The sequence below is a fragment of the Podarcis filfolensis genome (genome assembly GCF_964270895.1).
Source record: "Podarcis filfolensis genome assembly, chromosome: 6".
NCBI lineage: Eukaryota > Metazoa > Chordata > Lepidosauria > Squamata > Lacertidae > Podarcis > Podarcis filfolensis.
The window spans coordinates 97,192,845-97,217,636 of record NC_139609.1 but is presented as its reverse complement, the minus strand read 5'-3'; the positions used below and the strand labels follow the sequence as shown (position 1 = coordinate 97,217,636).

Below are 24,792 nucleotides of genomic sequence, written 5' to 3'. Positions count from 1 at the left end.
ACCCTGCCCATCTGGCTGGGTTTCCCCAGTCACTCTGGGCGGCTTCCAACAGAATATTAAAATACAATGGTCTATTAAACATTAAAAGCTTCCCTAAACATGGCTGCCTTCATGTGCAAATAAACCATATATCCTAAAGACACCACAGTCTCGTGGCAGATGAAGGTGACGGATTATATGGAATTGGCGGAAATGACTGGTAGAATCCGAGACCAAGGAGAAGAGTTGGTGGAAGAAGACTGGAAGAAATTTAAAGACTATCTTCAGAAACACTGTAAAATTAATGAATGTTAAAATGATGTTGGATTGAAAATAAGTGGCATTAGCAACAAAGTTAATAAGAATATGCAAAAATGAATTGATAATGGATGAAAATATAGAGTTATAATATGTTAAGATACAGAGTTAAGATAAACGAAAGAGGGTAAGAATTTGCTGATTTGATTATTTAAATGGGAATACAAAAAGGGGAGGTGTGAGGAGGCCAAGGAAATAAGCTAATGAGTTCAAAGTTACAAAAAACGGATTTGTTTTTAATTCTTTTTTAGCTATTTGTCTTTTGTATTTTTATTCTTCTTTTTTCTTTTTCATGTATTTTTCTATGTTCTCTTTTTTGTATCTGTTTCTTTTTATATGACCTTTTTTATTTTGTAAACTTATGTTTTTGTAAAACTTCAATAAATATCTTTTTTAAAAAAATAAAAATAAAGACACCACAGTCTCCCCTGTCCCTCATTCTGGGGAAAGCGCCAGAAACCCCTGGAATCTTGCAATGCCCAGAGACTGGGGTGGCACGCGAGAGTATTGCAGTGCAGTTAAGAGCAGGGATTCCTCACCAATGTCAGTGGCAGTTCTGGGTGTCTCGCTTTGGATAAAGCGCCTTGCCCAACCCCTTCCTCCCTGCCAGGTCAGACCCAGGAGCAGAACCGAGGGTGCCAATGCCCCGGCCAAGAGGGCAGGGCAGCTCCTGCCGCACAGATCAGCTCAGCCATTGCCCAGAATACTGTGGGGCATGGAATGGGCAGTGACTTGTAAACGCAGCAGATTCATAGAATCACAAAAGTGTAGTTTGAAGGGATTCGTGAAAAGGTTTCCCAGTATCCTCAGAACACTTGGGAGGGAGTTGTGGCCAAGGCTTAGGGCCCTCGTATCTACGGGACTGCCTCTCCTGGTCTGCCCCGCAGAGGACCTTAAGGTCCATGAATAACCATAGTTTAGAGGTCCCGGGCCCTATCCTCCACCAGGGCCAGGGCCTTCTCAGTGATGGCTCCGACCTGATAGAATGCTTTGTCCCATGAGACCAGGGCCCTTCAGGATTTAACCTCCTTCCGTCGGGCCTGTAAGACAGAGCTATTCCACCTGGCCTTTAATCTGAATTCATCCCGATCTTTTATTTCCCTTCTCTTCCCTGCCCCTCCCCGTTTATGAAGACCACCCGCTCTGAGACCCCACAGCCAATTCTCCCCTGGTCTTCTCGCTGGCCCAAGCAGGACCAATTCAGCCAGCTAGCCCTGGGGATTACCGAATTGATTTTTGAATTCTGAATTTTATTGTTATTCATGTTTTTATACTGTATTTTATGCTGCTTTTATAATTAAGTGTTTTAAAGTGTTTTTAATTTGTTGTTAGCCGCCCTGAGCCCGGTTTTTGAACCGGGAAGGGCGGGGTATAAATAAAAAATTATTATTATTATTATTATTATTATTATTATTATTATTATTATTATTATTATTACATCTGGAGACCCAAGTAGGACCAATGCAGCCAGCTAGCCCTGGGGATTATTTCCCCTAAATTGATTTCTGAAATTTGAATTTTATTGTTATTCATGGTTTTTATACTGTACTTTATGCTGCTTTTACAATTATGTGTTTTAAATTTGTTGTTAGCCGCCCTGAGCCCGGTTTTTGAACAGGGTAGGGCGGGGTATAAATTATTATTATTATTATTATTCCGAGGTGGCCAGTCGCTGGTCTCCTGCATCCCCTTTGGAGCGGGAGCGGCAAAGGTTTCTCTGGCTGAGAAGGTTTATCCAACCAGAACTGATGAGAAGATGGCGGCTGCCAGGAGCGAAAATACTTTTGGATTGATTCGGCAGAAACACCAGCGTGTGAGGAGATGTTGCAACTGACAGAGGGGAAGCATACACCTAAAATCCACACAGAAACGCATCATTTTACTTCAACTCGGTTGTGGAAACAACTCAAGAGGCCGTGAAAGAAGGAAGGTTAACAACAGGAAGATTTAAAGTAACTATTAGAAATGACTATCAAAAGCAGTAGAAATGTGAGATGATCAGAGCCCCCCCCGAACTTGAAGCATGAGAAGTCCCAATAAAAAAAATTATAATTCGGCAGAATATTTGGATTATTCAATATGTATAGGTATAATGTGGAATATTTAATGCGATTGGATTGGATTGTTAAAATGGAAAACTTAATAAAAATGTTTTTTTAAAAAAAAAGAGAGAAGGGTTATCCAACCAGATTCTCATTTCGCCCCCTGCGCTGACCTCAGCCTTGTCGTCAAAAGGCAGCTCTATCAGGCAGGCGCCGTTGTTGAAGTTCCACAATTTGATGGTCCCGTTTTTCAGGGCTGTGATCAGCCGCCTCTCAGGGGTATCAAAGGTCATTGCCGTGATTTCCACCGGCTGCCCTGACGAGGTGGAAAACTCCATCACTTTCTGCCCGGTCATGATATCCCAAACGGTGATGACCCCACTGTAGCAGCCGCTGACCACCTGTGGGAGAAAACCAGAATGGACGGTTAACTCGAGAAGGTCGGTCAGATTCACAATGTGCATTTGCACATGCACTCTCCGTTCGTTGAGAGTTCTCGCAACCAGAAAAAGAATTTAAAGCAAGCAAGGCCATCCACCTTCAGGCACAAACACACCGGCGGGCCAGCCTTCAAAAATGCACAGCACGGCAATCTTTTGTTGCTCTTCCCAACTCTAAAACGAGAAACCCAGCAGGATACGAGATAGATGCAATCATCCGGAAAAACTTAAAAGAGCAGCAGGGGACAATTTAAAAGAAACCATTGCAATTCGAAAAGTCACAAAGCTGTTTCAAGCCTAGGGGAGCAAGCATTGTTCTCCTGAATAATAATAATAATAATAATAATAATAATAATAATAATAATAATAATTTATTATTTCTACCCCACCCATCTGACTGGGTTTCCCCAGCCAGTCTGGGCGGCTTCTAACAAAAGATTAAAAATACATTAAAACATCAGTCATTAAAAATTTCCCTAAACAGGGCTGCCTTCAGATGTCTTCTAAATGAATGGTAGAGAGGTTGCCTGACTTCTCAGGGAAGTGTATTCCACAAGCGGGGAACCGCCACTGAGAAGATGCTCTCTTTATCCCTACGCAGCTCTTAAACTGCAGGTAGGTTCATACAGAGAGAAACTGAAAGAGAAACTCCACACCTTCCTCTTGTCTCACTGCTTTCCCCCGGAGGAAACTGCTCTTTAGCGCTCAGTCGGAGCAAACAGCAAATCGGGTTTCCCCCGGATTGCCATTTGTTCCGATCTATCGCTAGAGAGCAGGTTTTCCCTTGGAAATGAGCAGGGCAAGAGGAAGCCAGTGTAGGTCTTTCAAGACCAATGTTATATGGTCTCGCCGGCCGCTCCCAGTCACCAGTCTAGCTGCTGCATTCTGGATTAGTTGTAGTTTCCAGGTCACCTTCAAAGGTAGCCCCACGTAGAGCCTATTGCAGTAGTAGAAGCGAGAGATAATATATGAAAACTTTGGACATGCCCCTTTATTGTCCCTCTCCTCTCTGCCACCATTCCTGCTGAGAACGTACCAAGCTACCTTATAGCAGCTCACATCACTGGCCCACCTAGATAGTCCACACTTTTTTCTCCCAGGGTGCTTCCCTCTTCCCAGCCAGGTGTTCACCTGCTTAAAGTTCTTGTTGTAGAGTGCACAGCACACCGGCTGGTCCTGGGTCTTGGCATCCAAGTCGACATATTCCACGCCGTAGAAAAAGCCAAGCTGTAGCAAAACGACACAGGAGACTTTCTCAGAGGAGAAATTGCCGAGAGATGACTGTTCGCCATTTGATGCCAACAAGCCCCACCTGCCACCTGAACAATGTGCGCTGCAAGCAACAGGCAGGCTGCAGAAACCCCAAAATTCTTTCTTCTTTCAATGATAGAATGACAGATTAAATTTTGTGAATATATATACATCTGGCAAGACTCACAGCATTCATAAGGGGACAATCGGACCAGAAATTATTAAAAGAATGGGGATGTGCTAAAGAGTATATGAAAAAACATTGTTCTGGAGTAAGTATACGATATGTAATGAATGATGCTTTGCAGGGTTAAAGAAAGAAAAAAAATGGTGCAAAAAGTATAAAGATACAGGTAATCTACATTAGACACAATTTAGAAAGAGTAAAAATTTCGAGGTCTTAGAACAAAAGAAGGAAGTCAATATGTGTATATGTACGTAATGATTAGAATGATGATATTGTTTTATTTGTCGATGTGTGTTTCTTGTTTTGTTTTTCTTGTGTTTGGTTTTGGTTTTCTTGTTTGTACTGCTCTGTTTTGGATTCAATGTTTGTAATTTTTGTTGTAATTTTGCATTGAAAAGAAAAAAAAGAAAAGAAACCCCAAAATTCAAAATTATGCTAATAAACACAGTTCGCAAACTATGAGGCGGCACCAGCAGCAGCCCAAGTCGAGAGAGGAGCCATTTCTCGCCTTCTGATCCCACGGTCCTTCGCCGGCCCCCTCCTCACCGTGTAAGTGGCACAAATGATGTAATTGCAGGGCCGGTGGTAGTAGGTGGCCGAGATGGGGTAGTTGCCCAGGGGGACGTTCCTGCCGTGGATCGACTGCAGGCAGAAGTGATCCAGCAGATCCCAGACGCGGATGTTCTGAGAGAGAGAGAGAGGAGAGGGGAAGGCAGAGGGCCTGAAAGGGCTGGAGTATGGATTGGACCCATAAGGTGGATAGCAGCAGCCGGGCTCAAGAGCTTCCTTAGCCCTCTGCCCACCCAAACCATTGCCTGCCACGACTCCAACTGGGAGCCTGGCGCAATAAGGAAAGGGGTGGACGGACTCCACTGTCAAGCCAGGGGGTCTCCAATCAGCAGTTGCTGGCAATCACTGGTGACACGATGACCAAGTACAACAATGCAGTGTCGATATCAAGTCTTTATATAATCTATACAGAACACTGAACCATATGAAATATGCACTCTCTGCAGAACCAAATAAACAGAAACCTTCTAAATCTCTGAAAGTCACAAAATATGCACTGTAATGCATAGAATGTTTTCAAGAGAATCCATCCAGAGTGCATATTTTGTGACTTTCGGGGATTTAGAAGATTTCTGTTTATTTGGTTTTGCAGAGCGTTCATATTTCATATATTTCATATTGTTCAATGTTCTGTATAGATTACCGTATTTTTCGCTCTGTAAGACACACTTTTCCCCTCCTAAAAAGTAAGGGGAAATGTCTGTGCATCTTATGGAGCGAATGCAGGCTGCGCAGCTATCCCAGAACCCAGAACTGTGCAGCGCTCCCTCTCGCTGTTCTAGCTTCTGGCTTAGCCACGCTCTGTCCCTTCCCCCACCTCCCGCAAAAGCCCCCAAGAGCCGCGCTCCCTTTAAAGAGTGTGTGGCTCTTGCTGCCTTTGCGGGAGGTGGGGGAAGGGACAGAGCGCGTGGCTCCTGCCTCTTCGCTCAAGAGGCTTTGCGTTGCTTTCTTGTTTCTTCTTTTCCTCCACTAAAAACTAGGTGCGTCTTATAGAGCGAAAAATATGGTATATAAAGAGTTTATATTGACATTGCATTGTTGTACTCGGTCATCGCGTTGCCTTTGGATATTACTGACACTCGTTCACAACACAGGGCTTAAATTGTTTGGCAATCCCTGGTGGGCAGAGTTGCTTGAGTGCTGCTCGGAGGCATCCCATAATGGGCCCCTGCTTGGCCACTGTGAGCATCAAAAAAGATCCTGGTTGCTGGATCAGGCCAAGGGCCCATCTTGTCCAGCATCCTGTTCTCACAGCGGCTGCTGGAACAGTCGAACTCTGCTCCAGAGCGGGTTAAATTAATCTCCAGTTGAAAGCTCTAGGCCTCCAGCCCCACCCTTCCACTTCCTGGGGATGGACGGACAGGGATCCCCCACACTCCCACAGCAGCCCTTTCCCCGCCTCTCGCACCCAAACCCCTACTTTGTCTTTGGAGACGCTGACGATGGTGTTCCTCTGCCCATTGATCATGATGTGGGTGACAGCCGTGGAGTGGCCTTTCATCTGCGTGATGGGGCTGCTGGTTACATAGGGGTTCCAGATGCGGATCAGAGGCTCGTACCCTCCTGTCACTGGCAAAAGAGAAAACGCATCTCAGGAGCTCCGGCGGAATCGCTCCGCTTTTGCCATTTCCTGCATACCTGAAGGAGCGTCTCCACCCCCATCATTCTGCCCGGACACTGAGGTCCAGCGCCGAGGGCCTTCTGGCAGTTCTCTCCCTGCAAGAAGTGAGGTTACAGGGAACCAGGCAGAGGGCCTTCTCGGTGGTGGCACCCGCCCTGTGGAACGCCCTCCCACCAGATGTCAAAGAGAAGAACAACTACCAGACTTTTAGGAGACATCTGAAGGCAGCCCTGTTCAGGGAAGTTTTTAATGTGTGACATTTTGATGTATTTTTAATCTTTGTTGGAAGCCGCCCAGAGTGGTTGGGAAGGCCCAGCCAGATGGGCGGGGTATAAGTTATAAATTATTATTAACAGTACTTTTTTTTCTAAAAAAAATGTTTAGGGGTACTCTCATTTTCCTACTCATATTGAAATACTGCCCCTCAATGAGGCCAAACTTAGATTCACGAAATGTTTAGGGGTATGTGTACCCCCAGAATAAAAACACTTATTATTATTATTATTATTATTATTATTATTATTATTATTATTTTATGTTCTATTTTCTAATGCAATGATGTTAGCAGCTAATCATGCCATTGCATTAGAAAATACATCCCATCAGTGGCACAGTTAGCGGGACTGGAGCCACTTTTAAGAAAGCCCAGCCAGATAGGCGGGGTATAAATAAATAATAATTATTATTATTATTAATTTGCGGGGTGCACTGACTGATCGATCTGCGGAACCGTCTGCATCGCTTTTTGGGGGCAGCCATCGCAAAGCATAAGCTGATGACAATAGTGCAGAAGGATTGCAGCAGACAGATCAGAACAAAGCAGGTCCCTCATCCCTTATTTAGGGCCTTCAAATTTAAAACAAACACCTTGCATTAGGAACAGAAAGGAGCCAGGAGCCAGTTCAGCTGTTTGAAGGGCAATGTTGCCTCTTGTCTCCATCATCTCAGACCTCCAGAGGGATGCTGAGAGAATGAACTTGTGGTTTTATATTTTGATTTTGTTCTGTGAACCACCCTGAGAGCTCATAGGGTGGTGTATATAAATTCAATAAATAAAATAAAATAATAAACTAACTGGGTCACACCCTTCTTCCCGGTTAACCACCAGGGCAGCAAGGCCATTTCGGTGCCTCGACTGGGTTAGAAACAAGACTCGAACGGATCCAGGTAAATCATTGCCAACTAAGAATACCTGAAGGTGCCGTTCTCTCAGGCACCTGGTCCCCAAAGAGGATACTGGCTCCAGAAGGAGGCGGTTTTAAGGAGCCGTTTCTAGAGAACGTACCAAGGATGTTCATTTCCGAGGAATAGTCAAAGCAAAGGATGCCTTTCTTCAGAACGATCACCGCTGATCTGGGAGAAATGGAAGAGGGGAGGTGTCGATTAAGTACGCCGGTCTCTCTTCTTTTTCTTTCAAAAATAATTGAATGGCTGGCTTTCTGAAGAAACGGGCCAGAAAGACATTTGCCCAAAGCATGGTGGGCTGCAGGACGTTTTGCTAGAGACACCCAACCATGATCCGGGAAGGAGCAGAGGCGCAGAGATGAGATCAACCTGGATTTCTGCAGCAAGTCTGCAGATTGCAAAGTGCACCGCCGCGCATCTGACAAAGTAGGTTCTTGCCTAAGAAACCTCAAGGCAATGTGAGGCCTGTCCTGTGTCTAGAAACCAAGGGGCCAAACGGTTTCCTGTCTGAAAAATCCGCTCCACTTCCCAGTGGGGAGGAGTTGCGGTGGACCACGAGGCCACACACTCCCCACCAGGGGCGGCGGACTCTGTCCCCTGTTGCCTGGGGGATCCCAGCTACATCAAAGCCCGGCCAGCCAACCCGCTGGCCGGGGGGGGCGTGGCCGGGGCCGTTTAAACGGAGGAGCGAGCCAGAGGTCTTTCTCTTCCCCAAATTCGCATTTCTTGGATAGCGAGACATGGGATGCGCTGGGCAGAGATGCTGCCAATTGTGATGGCCAGGGCGGAGGCACATGGCCCCCCCCCCAATGCTTTGGTCATACAGCTGGGAGAGAACGACTTGCCTTGCCGGAAGGGCATGGACTTGCTTTTCACTATCAAAAAGGACGTGGACACTCTGGCGCTCAATTTCCCGAGAATGACTCTCGTTTGGTCGCTGCTGTTGGAGAGACGCGTTTGGCGTGGCAGCAATTCCCCAGCTGCTACAGACCGTGCCCGGATGCGATCGAATCGTTCCATTTCACAGAAAGTGGTTGCATTGAATGGCCGGGTGATCACGCACCCTTCCATGGTTTTCAGTAAAATGGCCTTATTTTGCAACGACGGCATGCACCTTTCCGAATGGGGGAATGATATATGGCTGGGTGACATTGCAGAGGGTCTGAGGCATCGGTTACAGATGTGAGGGTATTTGGCGCCAAGCCTTTGGGGCTCTTGTGGTGGTTAGGCATTGTTTGACCTTGTGTGGGGGAGGGGAGGTGTGGCCATCACCTGCCCCTCCATGCTTAAGGGTATTCTGCTAAAGGAATCCGGGGGTGTTGATCTAGTCTGAAGCCCAGCTGGGGGGCTAAGGCCTTGACACGACCCCGACGGGAACACCAGGGGGAGCTTGAGCTGGTTCGCATCAACAGGGCTCCCCCTACCGGTGGCTTGCCCTTACTGGACTTCCTGCGCAATGGGCAGGAGTCAGATATATTCAGGTCCAATCAATGCCTAAGCCAATACCGCTCACATTCTGTAATTTCAATAAAGTTGTGGCCAAAATCTGCCCAATAACATAAACCTAATACCCGTGTCCTTTTGTGAGTTATTTCCAATGAGGGGGTGGCTGTGGGGTCTCGACACGCAACCCACTCCTTACTGCTGAATTGGAGCAAACGTCAATCTGTGGAAAATCTGACTGCAGTTTTCTCTGATTCAATGGTAAAGATGAGGTTTTCCAAGGGGGAAGATGCAGGACAAGTGGGAGTCTGGATGAGCTCTAAACTTGCTATCTTTTAAATCAGTTACAGATAGGTAGCCGTGTTGGTCTGCCATAGTCAAAACAAAACAAAAATTTTTCCTTCCAGTAGCACCTTAAAGACCAACTAAGTTAGTTCTTGGTATGAGCTTTCATGTGCATTTTTATCTGAAGAAGTGTGCATGCACACGAAAGCTCATACCAAGAACTAACTTAGTTGGTCTTTAAGGTGCTACTGGAAAGAAAAAAAATTTTTTTGTTTTAAATCAGTGTTTCTCAACCTGTGGGTCCCCAGATGTTTTTGGACTACAACTCCCATCATTCCTAACCAGCATGACAACATCCGGGGACCCAAAGGTGGAGAACCGCTGCTTTAAATGCTTTCATTTCACACCATTCTACTACAAACTGAAAACAGAGGTGTTGGATGCACCCTTGTTAACTATGAAAATCCTTTAATAAAAACATTTTAAAAAAACAAAAAAAACCTAATTATTGCTCCTAAAGAGAACAATGAAGTGCAACACCACCATCTGCTGTCCAGTTCTTGGAACTGCAACCTTGAACTTTCGGTGATCGTAATTCCTGGCACTTGCAGGCTGTGAAGTATAGCATATGCACAATCTTGTTGCAATCCTTGGAACAACCCTGTAAAGCAGAAGGCCACTGACATTATCCCCCCCCCCCCATTATTTCAAGCCAGGGAGGCGGCTGAGACGGCGCTCGCCTAAGACCGCTGAGTGTGTGGGAAAGATGAGATTCAAACCAGGGAATTTAGGATTCAGAGCTGGATTAAAGTTAAAGGTAAATGGACCCCTGACCATTAGGTCCAGTCGTGGCCAACTCTGGGGTTGCAGCGCTCATCTCGTTTTACTGGCTGAGGGAGCCGGCATACAGCTTCCAGGTCATGTTGCCAGCATGACTAAGCCGCTTCTGGCGAACCAGAGCAGCGCATGGAAACACCGTTTACCTTCCTGCCGGAGCGGTACCTATTTATCTACTTGCACTTTGACGTGCTTTCAAACTGCTAGGTGGGCAGGAGCAGGGACTGAGCAACGGGAGCTCACCCCGTCGTGGGGATTCGAACTGCCGACCTTCTGATCGGCAAGTCCTAGGCTCTGTGGTTTAACCCACAGCGCCGCCACCACCACCAAACTCCCTAACCAAGTTCGTCCCACGTGAATCATTTGCCCTGCTTTGCCCTTGTAAACCAGGGCCGCCCAGGAGGCAGGGTGAGGAGGATGCCTCAGGCGGCAGGCTCCGGAGAAACAGCAGATCTCAAGGCTGATCTCTATTCCCTGCTTGTTCCCAAGGTAGATCTTCAATCACTTCTCCCCATTTTGTGCCCTGACAAGAAAGGCAATGCCTTCCTGCGGAACAGGCACCCTTGTTCTGATTTTGCAGAGAAGAGGAGAGGGCAGCTCTTCCCACAGGTCCTTTGGCGGCGGGAGGCCAGCTCATGCCTTCTCCCCGTGGGAGATTTAAGCATTTCTCGGAGACAGGATTCCAGCGCCTTGTCGATTTCACTTCCCCGGCTGAAATCAGAGTGGAGGAGAAACTGGGTATACCTGCAAATCCTGGGAGGTTCTGTCCTCCCCAAAGTAACGTTAAAAATAAAGACCTCCAGATTTAAAGATTTAACCTTTAAAGCCCTATACGGCCTAGGACCCTCATACCTACGGGACTATCTCTTCTGGTATGTCCCACAGAGGACCTTATGGTGTTCAAACAAAAACATCTTGGAGGTCCCGGGCCACAGGGAGGTTAGGCTGGCCTCAACCAGAGCCAGGGCTTTTTCGGCCGTGGCCCCGATCTGGTGGAACACTCTGTCCCAAGAGACCAGGGTCCTGCGGGACTTGACATCTTTCCACAGGGCCTGCAAGACAGAGCTGTTCCACCAGACCTTTGGCCAAGGCACAGTCTGACCCCCTCCTTCGGTAATCCTCACAAAACTCTAGCCCTGTGGTTGCCATTAATTTGATTCTGAATTGATTTTAGAATGAATTGATTTTAGGATGCTGTGTTACTTTTATTGTTGTTAGCTGGGGAGGGCGGGATATAAATAAAATATTATTATTATTATTATTATTATTATTATTATTATTATTATTATTATTTCCCAGGGGCCTTTCTGGGACCCAGGTTTCCCATTTGAAAGGTCCCTTGGAAACTTGTGCATTTACAGCCTTGGCCACAAATTCCAGATGGATACTGCCCATATTTTATGGCTCTCTGAAGTTTCGGACCCATTCCCTACCCACCTTCCAGTGGAAACAGTAACGGTGTTTCAATCCCACCTTGGGTTCATTTCCAGAGCAGAGAGAAAAAGGCCTCTCTTACTGGGTTTTACCAATGTTATGCAGCGGGAGAGAGGTGAGGGCCATGGCAGTCTTCTCGGCTGGCGTGCAGGAGGCGACCAAGTTGAGCTGCGGGATGTACTTGATCTGTTGGCACCAGTCTCCGTGCAAAGCCTGGAGGGGAGGGAGAGGAGGAGGAGGAAGAAGAAGACTAAACTTTGCAAAAAAGAAAGGCCAGAGAGCTGTTAACTGAAAGGAGCGCTCTATCTGCCTGCATGCCATCTTTTGGAAATCCCAAAGGAGAGGTGTACTCATTAACCTGCTTAAAATGCACGCTGGGTCCTTCTTTTGTCTCAATTCAGTTCAAAGCTGGTTTGGAGGCAAATGCAACAAAATGCAGTATTCCATAAGAAAAGACACGCATTGTGGCTAACATCGTGCGTGAGCCTCTTCCCAAAGATGCAGATTAATTGAAGTGTGTACACAGCCCTTCAGATTCCTCCCTTGACCAGAAACCTCTCGCTTTCTAAATTAACAGGAAGGAGAAAGGTTGCTGTTTTCGTGGTAATGGAAATTAATGCGTCTTCGTCCCCCATTCCCCCCCCCCCCGCTTTTCTCCAATTTTCATGCCTGGTCATATAGGTTTTGCAGGATTTTGAAGCAATTCCAGAAGATGCAAAACCTGTATGCCAGAGGCAAGAGTCTGTGCTGAGCATGAGCAAAGATCCGCATTTCAAACTCCCTGGAAGACGGCTATTGTATGTCTCCAGCCTTAATCGTCTGTTGTCTCAGCGAATTTGTAAAAGGTGTATTCATTTTGGCTTGAACCGCACAGACATAATAATCAAGATCTTTGAAAACTGGGAGTGGGAGCCTGAACAAGAGACAGAGAGGAGAACTAAGCAAAGCTCACTTTCTCAGGACCTTTCCATGATTTGGCAATTCAGATTATAGTGGCAAGGCTAGGAGCAGGTACCTGGAACAGCCAGAGGCCCGCAGGTTGGATGAATACTGGTTCCAACCACCACTTGCCCATCAGTGGAAAACTTAGTGGAATTTAAGCCCCCTCTGAGGTACAGCAGATGCCAACATCGTACCTGTTCTTCCAAGATTTCATAGGGAACTTGAATTAGCAAAGAGAACTGCAAACTTGTAAGTCTGCCGCCTTAATATATTTTATTGTGATATTTTAATTGCTTTGGGGGCTTTATCACACACATATTTATTATTTATTTTGATAGTTTTCACTGCGGTCCTTAAAAAAATAAAATAAAGGTTAGGATAGAAACACGTTTAATAAATCAATATTAAAAGCAGGGAGCGCCTGGCGGAAATCACGCTAACTCTGGAGCAGGCAGGTTCATGGGGAAAACTCACAGGGACATGGAAATTCCTGTATTGTTCAGCCTTGTTTTTCAGGAGGATGTGGACGGGGACTCTAGACATGCCACCTGTGAGGACAAGAGCCAGGGAAAAACATTGTGCACCAGCAGAGCCCAGTAGAGCCAAAATATAATGCATTGGCTCTACTCCCTCGTTTGTGACCGTTAATCCACAACAGATTAGTAGTAGTAGGAGTAGTAGTAGTAATAATAATAATAATAATAATAATGTATTACTTTTACCCCACCCACCTGACTGGGTTGCCCCAGCCACTCTGAGTACCCTCCAAGGGAATATACATCAGAAATTAAACGTTTCCCAATACAGGGTCGCCTTCGGATGCCCACAAAAGGTTGTATAATGGGTTACCTCTTTGACATCCGACTGGAGGGTTGAGAATTGGCTAAAAGCACAAGTTGGAATTCATAGTTCGCACATTCCACTAAGCCACTAAGCCATGGTCTGTTTCACAAACTATGAGCTGCCCCATAGGCGACTGAGGAAACATTGGCTTGTTTCTCCAGAGTTTGCTTTGTTTTCCAGCTGCTAAACTACCTTTGTAGTTTAGTTTAGTGAATGTCTGGGGTGGGGTATCCAAACAGTGGCATAGCAAGGGGGGGTGCGGTAGGGGCGGTTCACCCTGGGTATCACCCAGAGGGGGGTGACAAACTAGAAAAAAATAAGTACAGTGGACGCTCGGGTTGCGAACGTGATCCATGCGGGAGGCACGGGCAGGGTTCCCATATGACGTTGGGCCATAGACCTGTAGCTTAGTAAACCATGGCATAACATTACAGTGGTACCTCGGGTTACATACGCCTCAGGTTACAGACTCCGCTAACCCAGAAATAGTGTTTCAGGTTAAGAACAGAATGCTTCAGGATGAGAACAGAAATCGTGCTCCGGCGGCACGGCGGCAGCAGGAGGCCCCATTAGCTAAAGTGATGCTTCAGGTTAAGAACAGTTTCAGATTAAGTACGGACCTCCAGAACGAATTAAGTACTTAACCTGAGGTACCACTGTACATGTAAACAAAACCAATCTCTCTCTGAAGGTCTGATCTGGAGTAATGGATCTACAACCCTAACAGAGTCCTTACTTTGCGTTCATTTGCTACCACTGATGCTCAGCTTATGAGTAAAGCAAATATTGCAAAGGCACCCCTACCACTCTCTCTCTCATTTGAAAGGAAAGCTCTGTCAGTGCTCAGCAAAAGGGGGAGCACCAAAGATCAAACATCGCAATAAGGGTCGACTTGCACCCCTTTTGTGGAGGCTCAGGGACCAGCAGCTCCCCCTCTGCCTGGCCAGTGTTGTGAACTGTCCCCCGCACCAGCCTGGACCAACTTGGCTCACCTATGTAGCTGCGGACATTGAAAAGCCCGTTCATCACGACATCCGACGAGGTGAAGATCAGGACGTTCCCTTTCACGTCCCCAACAGAGAAGATCGCTTTGCGGCCATCGGTCCTAGTTCAGGCAGGAAAAGAAAAGGGATGAAGGCCAAAACCTGCAGGTGTAGCACAGGTGCGGAACAGGTGAGAGCTTGGCCTACCTGGGAAGCAGTCAGCCTCTGACAGAAGCTCTGCCTGCTTCTCCAGGTAGCAGAGCAGAGCGCTGGAATTGGGATCCAAAATGGGCATCGCTCCAGATTTCCTCTGGCCACAACGCAGGAGCATAAAGTACTTTGTTTGTTATTATTGAAAAATTGTCCAGTAGCACCTTAGAGACCAACTAAGTTTGTTATTGGTATGAGCTTTCGTGTGCATGCACACTTCTTCAGATACACTGAAACAGACGTCACCAGACATCTTATATACAGTGGGAGGGTACCTTATATATAGTGGGAGGGTACCTTATATATAGTGGGAGAGTGGGGTTTTTCTCAGGAGGGTAGTAGGAGATGGGCAATTGACTCAATGGGTATGGTAAACCTGTGGGCGACTGTTAACGACTGCAATTAGTCCTACAGAAAAAAGGAAGGGATAGTATGCAGATAACCCCACCCTCCCACTATATATACTGGTCTGGTGACTTCTGTTTCAGTATCTGAAGAAGTGTGCATGCACACGAAAGCTTATACACAAAACAAACTTAGTTGGTCTCTAAGGTGCTCCTGGACTTTTTTATTATTATTATTTCGACTGTGTCAGACCAACACGGCCACCTACCTGAATCTAGAATCATGTTACGCATTTTTGCATTTCTATACTGTAAACTGACCTATGATCCTCGGGTAAAGGGTGGTATATACATCTTAAAGAATCTTAAAGAGGAATATCAGCATGTTATTGAATCAACCAAATCCACTGATAAGCAGAGGGAAGGGACAAGCCTTGTTCTTCTGTATTGACATGCGCAATAAACTCAAACCAGACTTCTGCAAATCTATCCTTTTTTGCATTGTCCCCTGGAGACGCGTAGTTTGCCGCTAAACCTTTCTAGTACTGTAAAGCAAGTTGCCAAACTGTGAAATGCCAAAATGAAATATTGGCTCCATTTAGATCTCTCCTGAAGTGGGCCATTGCAACTCTAGTGGCCACCCCCCCCAAAAAAAAAATAAGAAGATGGAACAATTAGCTCTTCATTATGTATATTAAGATCAGCTTCCTCAAAAATAGATAACAGTGTGAGTTGGGGAGAAGAGATAAAACAACAATTTGAAAATTGTATTGATTTCTTTTTTAAAAAAACCCCGCAGAACCAAAGGTTTGTGCTTTTCCCCATTCCCGCCGTAAATGAATAGGGGATCCAGCAACTGGGCAGCCCCCGTGACTCTAAATTGCCAGGTGCGGTTGTGTCGATGGTTAGCGTAGGCCGGGTCTGGAAACAGAGTGTTGGTTATGGCTGGGGCTGGTCCAGCCTGTGTCTGGGGAGATGGTGAGAGGAGGGTGAGAGGGGGGTGAGAGGAGAAATGCCCCCAGGGTCTTCTCTTGACATACCAGTAGTCCATAGCCGTGGCACATCCTTCCAAGTCGACGAGAGTGAAAATCCGGTCACATTTATTGCCACCAATGTCAAAGAACTCTGGGTGGAAAGAGGAAATGGAACACTTTATTCGAGGGCTGTACGTGCATCGCTCCCTTTCCCAGCCTGCAGATCTGAACTGACTCCACTGAAAGGCATTGCGCTGTGAAGACGTAATGGAAGCTGCATCAGAGTTTGACCTCCAGAGTCTCTATTCGCAAACACTAAGCACCACTGGCTGCGCCAGTCAAACATCTTTTCCCTCTCCCCGTAACACTGCTTCCCCTGTGGAATCGATGGGAAGTTGACTCAGAAGTCCAGAACATGCGAAAACAAAGTTCCCCTGGACACAGTTCGGAACCAACCTGTGGAACTCATGGCTGCATGGTGTGTATTTTGAGCGAAAGGGTTGCAAGCTCAACATACTGAGGCACACACGTTATTTGGGGAAGCAGGGATTGCAAGGCAATCGGGTGGCAGGGGGACCTTCCCCTTTGCGTTCTGCACTTACCAATATCCTGGTCTGTCGTTGCAACCGCCAGTAAGTTGATATTGGTAAGGCACACCATGTCAATCACCCAGAGTTTCAAACTGTGACGTCTTTTGCTCTGGTCCAGCTGCATAGAGAGAGGGGGGTTCACAGAGAAAAGAAAGTGATGGGGGAGACAGAAGGAAGGAAGGTTTGCTGTTTGCACATCACGTTTTTCATGTCTGGAGCCTCATACTGCTGGCAGGCTCCGAGACAGGAGGAGGAAGATGAAGAACAACCGGGGGGAGCGTATGACGGGGGGGTGGGACCTAGCTCGGAGGGCAAGGAAACAAGGAAGCAGGGATGCTTTCTCCAACCTTCCTGTGGAGCAGAGAACCTCAGCTTCTCGGCTTTCGTTGAAAGATTCAGGACATAGAAATGAAAGTCCTTCTTTTTCTTTTTCAAAGATTTTATTGATTTACAAAAGTGTGTGCAATGTCTCTCCCCCCCCCACCCCAGTAACATTTTTTACAGATCAGTTTCATTTGTTGAGACATTAGGAAGAAAAGGGAGAAAGAGGTGGAGGGAGGAGAGATGAGTGGGGATGGGGTCTGGTGGCGATGTTTTTATTTTACTTAATATATGTGGGGTTTTGTGTCAGCGTCGCTTGTGCAGGTTCTTTGCTGTTCGCTTGTGTTCCTTTGATGGTGAGAGATGTTGGGGTTGGCCTGGGGTGTGGTTGTCCATTTGTGGTTGGCTGTGGTGATCGTGTGTGAGTGGGGTGGGTGGATGTTTTGGGTCAGGTTAGCCATACTGATTTGTATGCTGTTGGTGGATTTTTGTCCTTGTCTTCTTGGGCTGTGTATGTGATAAAGAGGAACCAAACCGGGGTGAAGGCGTCTTCTTCTATTTATCCCCGTGTCAGTTTCAGTTTATTGGTTAATTTTTCTAGTAGGGCTGTTTCCCATACTATTTGGTACCATTGGTCCAGGCTTACTCCTGACAGGTCTCTCCAGTGTCTGGCTATGATGCTTCTGGCTGCTGAACGTAGGTGGGTTATGAGTTCTTTGTGGTGTAAGTGGGCATTGCTGTCATGAAAGTCCTTCTTCAAGCAGTGCAGCGTTAATCTAGAGAACTCCTTCCCACAGAAGGCAACAATGGTCTCCAACTTGGACAGCTTTAAAAGAGGATTTGACTAATTCATGGAGAAGAGGACTATTGATGGCTACTAACTGGGATGGTTCTGCTCTGCCTCCACAGATGCTTCTGAATACCAGTTTACTGGAAACCACAGGAGGAGGAGAGAGTTGCTCTTGTGCTCGGATCCTGCTGTGCTGGTTTCCCACTTGCATTTAGGGAGAGGCTAGGTTTGCATATTTAAAGTATATTAAAGCACTTCTATTGCCCTATCACAGCAAATCTGCCTTTTGATGGTTGCTTTTTTGTTTGATTGTTTTTAAATAATAATAATAGTTTATTATTTATACCCCACCCATCTGGCTGGGCTTCCCCAGCTACTCTGGGCGGCTTTCAACAAAGTATTAAAATACAGTGGTCTGTTAAACATTAAAAGCTTCCCTAAACAGGGCTGCCTTCAGATGTCTTCTAAAAGTCTGGTAGTTGTTTTTCTCTCTGACATCTGGTGGGAGGGCGTTCCACAGGGCGGGTGCCACCACCGAGAAGGCCCTCTGCCTGGTTCCCTGTAACTTGGCTTCTCTCAATGAGGGAACCGCCAGAAGGCCCTTGGCGCTGGACCTCAGTGTCCAGGCAGAACGATGGGGGTGGAGACGCTCCTTCAGGTATACGGGACCGAGGCCGTTTAGGGCTTTCAAGGTCAGCACCAACACTTTGAATTGTGCTCGGAAACGTACTGGGAGCCAATGTGGATCTTTCAAGACTGGTGTTTGGAAAATAAAGGAGAAATGTTTTGGCGAGTGCACGATGACTAACGCGAAGAAGCCTTAAACGCCCCTCATGCAGATCAGGATGGGTGATCACTGTCATGCAACCTTCACACATTCAGATCAGAACAAATGTTCAATAAAAACCAGATGCAAGCTAACTTTCACCTGGGTTTTGTAAGCACCGGGAGGTCTTTTAGAGGGGCCCTGAGAAGCCTTTTAAGCCACCGTGCGATTTCATCTGTTCTCCACTCACGCAACCCCACCTTGGAACACATCCTGACTTTTAAAAGATCTCTCTAAATGCCACCAGCCATGGCAGAACAACATGCCCACTTGGGACCAACTGAGCTACAAAATCACCTTGCCCCATATACAACCCCTCAAAGGCTTCACTCGGCAGAAACGGCACGACCGACAGGCCCCACTTGAAACCCTTTTTGTAAGAACTCAGTTGTTTAGTCTGGCAGCACCGAGACTTTGGAACTCCCTGCCTATTGATCTCAACCAGGTGCCTTCGCTGTATTCCTTTCGGCGCCTGCTAAGAACATTATTGTTTAGACAAGCCTGCCCAGGGGCTTAGAAAGATGATGTGAATTTTCACCCGCTTTAGTATTTCAACTTTACATATTTTTTTTCTTGGCTTTTCTCAGAGACTAGAGAGAAAAAGGGAGTCCTTCATACCAAACCACCATCCTGGGCTGACCAGGCTACCTACCACAACAGTACGAAGCCTTTTAAAGGTGTCACTCCAGTATTGCAGGATCCCGTCCCTGCTCACGGTCAGGAATCGCCCGGACGGCGATCGGCTTTTCCTCGCCCTCTCCAAAAGCCCCCTGTTCTGGTTTGGGAAAAACTGGATCTTGACAATTTCCTCAGAGTGAGCCCTGGAGGAAAAGGAAGAGGGGAAAGAAAGAAAATGGCTACAGACACATATACTGTGCTTAGGAACATTGCAAGCAAACTTAAAATCATATAATTCTTTTACAGTGGTGCCTCGGAAGACGAAATTAATCCGTTCCGCGAGTCTCTTTGTCTTGAGGTTTTTTCGTCTTGCGAAGCACGGCTATTAGCGGCTTAGCGGCTTTAAGGAAACAAGGAAACAAAGGAACAAAGGAAACAAACTCACAAGAACTCGCAAGACGAAACGTCTTGCGAAGCAAGCTCATAGGGAAAATCGTCTAGCGAAGCGATGCAAAAACCGAAAAACCCTTTCGTCTTGCGCGTTTTTCGTTTTGCGAGGCATTCGTCTTGCGGGGCACCACTGTATTCCGTCAGGCCTCTGCAGGCAGTTAAGAATACATCTCCTGGCAACAGTTTATTGATGCTTAACCTTTTTTCTGCTTTTAAACTCTTTTTAAGTTTGTTTTCATGCTTTTATTGTAGGGCTTCTGTTTTTTTAGCACGGTGAACCGTTTTGGTGTGTTTTGTGATTGTGGCATATCAATGCTTTTATAAATAAAAAACAAGAGATCTGTACTCCTGTGAGATCAGAAAACCATGCAAGGGCAAAAGTGCATTTGCAATCAGAATTCATAGGTGAGCGTTTTGAGACCTTGGAGAGCACAGGATTCATTTCGGTCCAAGCAGAAAGCAATTCCACCATCCAGGAGAGCTCTGGGCTTGTCTTAACTCACCCCAGGCTAAGTTCCCATCAGTGTGTCCAGTTCCAGGACAGAATCACCTCTTAATGTAAATTGGTTATTGTATTTTAATATTCTGTTGGAAGCCGCCCAGAGTGGCTGGGGAAACCCAGCCAGATGGCCAGGGTATAAACAATATATTATTATTATTATTATTATTATTATTATTATTATTATTATGTGAACCTTCCTCCGCATGACTGTGGTCAGCCTCCTCAGTTTCTGGTGCCATCAGCCTGCCCCTTTGCCCTTCCACATCACAGACGCAGAATCTCGTCCTCTCCCTTTTATGAGGGTCAACCAAAAAGTCACAAAATAGTGAGTACTGCAAGGACCACAATAGCTCCAGGACCGCCTCTCTCCAGATGAACTGGCCCAGACCCTGCGATCAACTTCTGTGGCCTTTCTCTGTGTGCCTCCTCCATGAGAGACCTGGAAGGCTGGCACCACAAGAACAGGGACTTTTCTGCAGTGGCTCCCTCTTTGTGGAACTCTCTCCCCAGGGAAGCTCGCCTGGCACCTTCAGGCGCCAGGCGAAAGCGTTCCTCTTCAACAAGGCCTTTGTCTGATTGACACCTGATGCACTTTTAAATGTGATGTGGGAGGGGTTACTGGTATGCTTTGGTTTTTGTTGTGTGCTTTGTGTTTTCTACCTTGCATTTTTATGTTGCGAACCGCCCTGAGGTCTACAGACGAAGGACAGTAGACAAATTAAATAAACAGCAAGTGAGATTTCAGGTGCTTGAAATTTTATTATGTTTTGATATTCTGCTGGGGGCTGCCCAAACTGGTGGGGAGGCCCAGCCAGATGGGCAGAGTATAAATAGTGGAATGATGGTGACGTTGATGATGATTTTGTCGTTTGTACCCCACCCATCTGGCTGGGTGTTGCCCCAGCCACTCTGGGAGACTTCCAGCATATATTTGTTGTTGTATAGTCGTTTAGTCGTGTCCGACTCTTCGTGACCCCCTGGACCAGAGCACGCCAGGCACTCCTGTCTTCCACTGCCTCCCGCAGTTTGGTCAAACTCATGTTGGTAGCTTCGAGAACACTGTCCAACCATCTCGTCCTCTGTCGTCCCCTTCTCCTTGTGCCCTCCATCTTTCCCAACATCAGGGTCTTTTCCAGGGAGTCTTCTCTTCTCATGAGGTGGCCAAAGTCTTGGAGCCTCAGCTTCAGGATCTGTCCTTCCAGTGAGCACTCAGGGCTGATTTCCTTCAGAATGGAGAGGTTTGATCTTCCTGCAGTCCATGGGACTCTCAAGAGTCTCCTCCAGCACCAGAATTCAAAAGCATCCATTCTTTGGCGATCAGCCTTCTTTATGGTCCAGCTCTCATTTCCATACATCACTACTGGGAAAAACATAGCTTAACTATATGGACCTTTGTCGACAAGGTGATGTCTCTGCTTTTTCCAGCATATACATAGAAACATAATTAAACATTAAAAACATGCACAAACCTTCACCTGCCACAGATGTACGGCAGCTACCTTTCCGTGTTTCTATTTTGTTAACTGCCCTGTGGTCTTCGGATGAAAGGCGGTATACCAATTAAATAATAATAATATAATACAGTGGACGCTCGGGTTGCGAATGTGATCTGTGCAGGATGCACGTTCGCAACCCGCAGCAGCATGCCTGCACACGCGCGGATTGCGATTTGGCACTTCTGCGCATGTGCAACTGCCAAAGCCTGGAAGTAGCCCGTTCCAGTACTTCTGGGTTTCAGCGGATCTGTATCCCAAAAAAACAACCTGAAGCGTCTGTAACCCGAGGTATGACTGTAATGTCTTCAGCAGACTGCATGTCAACCAAAGAAGCGACTGGGGATAAAGGTAAAGGTAAAGGGACCCCTGACCATTAGGTCCAGTCGTGGCCGACTCTGGGGTTGCGGCGCTCATCTTGCTTTACTGGCCGAGGGAGTCGGCGTACAGCTTCCGGGTCATGTGGCCAGCATGACTAAGCCGCTTCTGGCGAACCAGAGCAGCGCACAGAAACGCTGTTTACCTTCCCGCCAGAGCGGTACCTATTGATCTACTTGCACTTTGATGTGCTTTCGAACTGCTAGGTGGGCAAGAGCAGGGACCGAGCAATGGGAGCTCACCCTGTTGCGGGGATTCGAACCACCGACCTTCTGATCAGCAAGTCCTAGGCTCTGTGATTTAACTCACAGCGCCACTCACGTCACAACTGGGGATACCAACGGGGGGGGGGAAGGTTTGCCATTGACGCCACAAAGTCTGTATTTGTTGGCAGATTTAAGGCGGGGTGTAGGTGGTAATAGCACAGTTGCACAAGAAACTCAGGGTGGCCTTTTGCAAAATCATCGAGAGCAGGGCTGGATTTTGCATTCATCCCTAGAGGGCAAAGAGCAAGATTCCATCTGCATCAGCAACAGGCGGGACAGGAATCCTTTGCTCCTGGGGACCAGGAGTGGCAAATTCTGTCTGAAAGGTGAATGGGAAAACCACCTCCGTCAAGAATTTAAACCAGGGGTTCCCAAAATGGGAGGTAGCACCCCACAAGGGGGCAGTGGGATTCCCGGGGGCTGGGGGCTGGGGGGGGACAAGGGCAGCAAGGGGGTGGCTTTCAGGTTTTGAAAAGCTGGTCTTGCAGGATCAATTTCTTCAGTTTTGTTAAATCAATTAAACTGAGTAGTTTCGATTGGGTTTTGAAAAAACGTGCAATTAATTTTTTTAATTTTCAACGCAACATTACAACAAAAATTACAAACATAAAGTCCAAAACAAAGCAGTACAAACAAGGGGGGGGGAGAACACACATCTACAAAGAAAACCGTATCGTCATATGTACGTAATGATTAGTATGAAAAAAGTGCTATTAATCGTTCGTGTCTTGAATTGATTGTGCTATGATCTTCCTTCAACATCAAAAGAACTAAGATCATGGCCACTGGTCCCATCGCCTCCTGGCAAATAGAAGGGGAAGAAATGGAGGCAGTGAGAGATTTTACTTTCTTGGGCTCCATGATCACTGCAGATGGTGACAGCAGCCACGAAATTAAAAGACGCCTGCTTCTTGGGAGAAAGGCGATGGCAAACCTAGACAGCATCTTAAAAAGCAGAGACAACACCATGCCGACAAAGGGCCGTATAGTTAAAGCTATAGTTTTCCCAGTAGTGATGTATGGAAGTGAGAGCTGGACCATAAAGAAGGCTGATCACTGAAGAATGGATGCTTTTGAATTATTGTGCTGGATGAGACTCTGGAGAGTCCCATGGACTGTAAGAAGATCAAACCTCTCCATTCTTAGGGAAATCAGCCCTGAGTGCTCACTGGAAGGACAGATCCTGAAGCCGAGGCTCCAAGACTTTGGCCACCTCATGAGAAGAGAAGACTCCCTGGAAAAGACCCTGATGTTGGGAAAGATGGAGGGCACAAGGAGAAGGGGACAACAGAGGACCAGATGGTTGGACAGTGTTCTCGATGCTACCAGCATGAGTTTGACCAAACTGTGGGAGGCAGTGGAAGACAGGAGTGCCTGGTTTGCTCTGGTCCAGGGGGTCACGAAGAGGCGGACACGACTAAACGACTAACAACAACATGATCTTCCTTAGTGGGTCGTGCAAGCCAGCATTCTGAATTATGCATTTTAATAGGGTAAAGTAGGAGGCGCTGAGGGTGAGTTTATGGAACAGGAAGGGCTTTGCCTCAATAAAGTTTAGGAACCACTGAGTTGAAGAGCACCATTTGCTTCTCCTCTCAGTCTGCAGCCTCCGCCTCGGAATTTGGTCTCCAAATTGACCTCAGGGCCACAGCTTCCAGAATCCTCATTTCAAAGAATCAAGGAGCTGGAAGGGAATCTCAGCATCATCTAGAAGTCCAACTCCCTGAAATGCAGCAATATGCAGCTGCCCCTTACGGGGATCAAACCTGCAACCTTGGCATTATCAGCGCCATGACTTACCCGACTGAGCTCTGTACTTAAAAGAAAAATCCTTGTTCCTCCTTCCCCCCACCCACCCACTCCTTGCTTTGCGTAACGTCTTGACGGATGAAGAGTCCTCTGCCCCATCCTGACTATTCATTTATAGCAATATCATATCACTTTAACCATCATGGCGTCCTCCAAAGAATGGGATCTGCAGCTGGTTAAGATTGCCTTGGCCCAGTATACCTGAAGGAGCGTCTCCACCCCCATCTTTCTGCCCGGACAGTGAGGTCCAGCACCGAGGGCCTTCTGGCGGTTCCCTCGCTGCGAGAAGCCAAGTTACAGGGAACCAGGCAGAGGGCCTTCTGGGTTGTGGCACCCACCCTGTGGAATGCCCTCCCACCAGATGTCAAGGAAATAAACAACTATCTGACTTTTAGAAGACATCTGAAGGCAGCCCTGCTTAGGGAAGTTTTTAATGGCTGATGTTTTAAGGTATTTTTAATATTTTGTTGGAAGCTGCCCAGTGTGGCTGGGGAAACTCAGCCAGATGGGCGGGGTATAAATAATAAATTTTATTATTATTATTATTATTATTATTATTATTATTATTATTATTAGACACACACACACCCCATTCCCCTCCAGAGCTGCAATTCCCAGGGAATTCCCCTGGGAAAAGGGACTGGCTGTTCAGCCACTCTAGGAATTGGCAGCTCCACTTGGCCTTAACCCCTTCCCTCCTGCCCAGAGGACAAAGGGACCCTTACACGGAAACCGGTTTCATGGTCGTCTGGAACTCGGGAAGCATCTTATTTTTCAGCATGTCGTCCTTCCCTCTGTATTCACGCAGCATGTAATTCAGATACTCCTCCTGCAGGGAGAGAAATTGCCGTTGTCATTCTC

At 46.8% G+C, this 24,792-nt stretch overlaps 1 protein-coding gene across 4 annotated transcripts in view; it reads right to left on the bottom strand.

Annotated features, from left to right (window-relative positions):
- The window catches only part of EFCAB8 (EF-hand calcium binding domain 8), a 56,649-nt gene that overhangs the window by 18,056 nt on the left and 13,801 nt on the right, over positions 1–24,792 (bottom strand). For all 4 annotated transcript variants that reach the window (XR_014549157.1, XM_083618371.1, XM_083618372.1 and 1 more), the window contains exons 5-16: positions 24,657–24,760; positions 19,068–19,236; positions 16,491–16,596; positions 15,955–16,039; positions 14,370–14,482; positions 13,009–13,082; positions 11,675–11,805; positions 7,694–7,761; positions 6,208–6,356; positions 4,764–4,901; positions 3,911–4,006; positions 2,513–2,740 (exon numbers count right to left, since the gene is read on the bottom strand). Coding sequence is in view for 3 of the 4 variants with exons in the window: in XM_083618371.1 (XP_083474497.1) it covers positions 2,513–2,740; positions 3,911–4,006; positions 4,764–4,901; positions 6,208–6,356; positions 7,694–7,761; positions 11,675–11,805; positions 13,009–13,082; positions 14,370–14,482; positions 15,955–16,039; positions 16,491–16,596; positions 19,068–19,236; positions 24,657–24,760 (1,461 nt within the window). In the remaining variant the exon portion in view is untranslated. The remainder of the gene's footprint in view (positions 1–2,512; positions 2,741–3,910; positions 4,007–4,763; positions 4,902–6,207; positions 6,357–7,693; positions 7,762–11,674; positions 11,806–13,008; positions 13,083–14,369; positions 14,483–15,954; positions 16,040–16,490; positions 16,597–19,067; positions 19,237–24,656; positions 24,761–24,792) is intronic.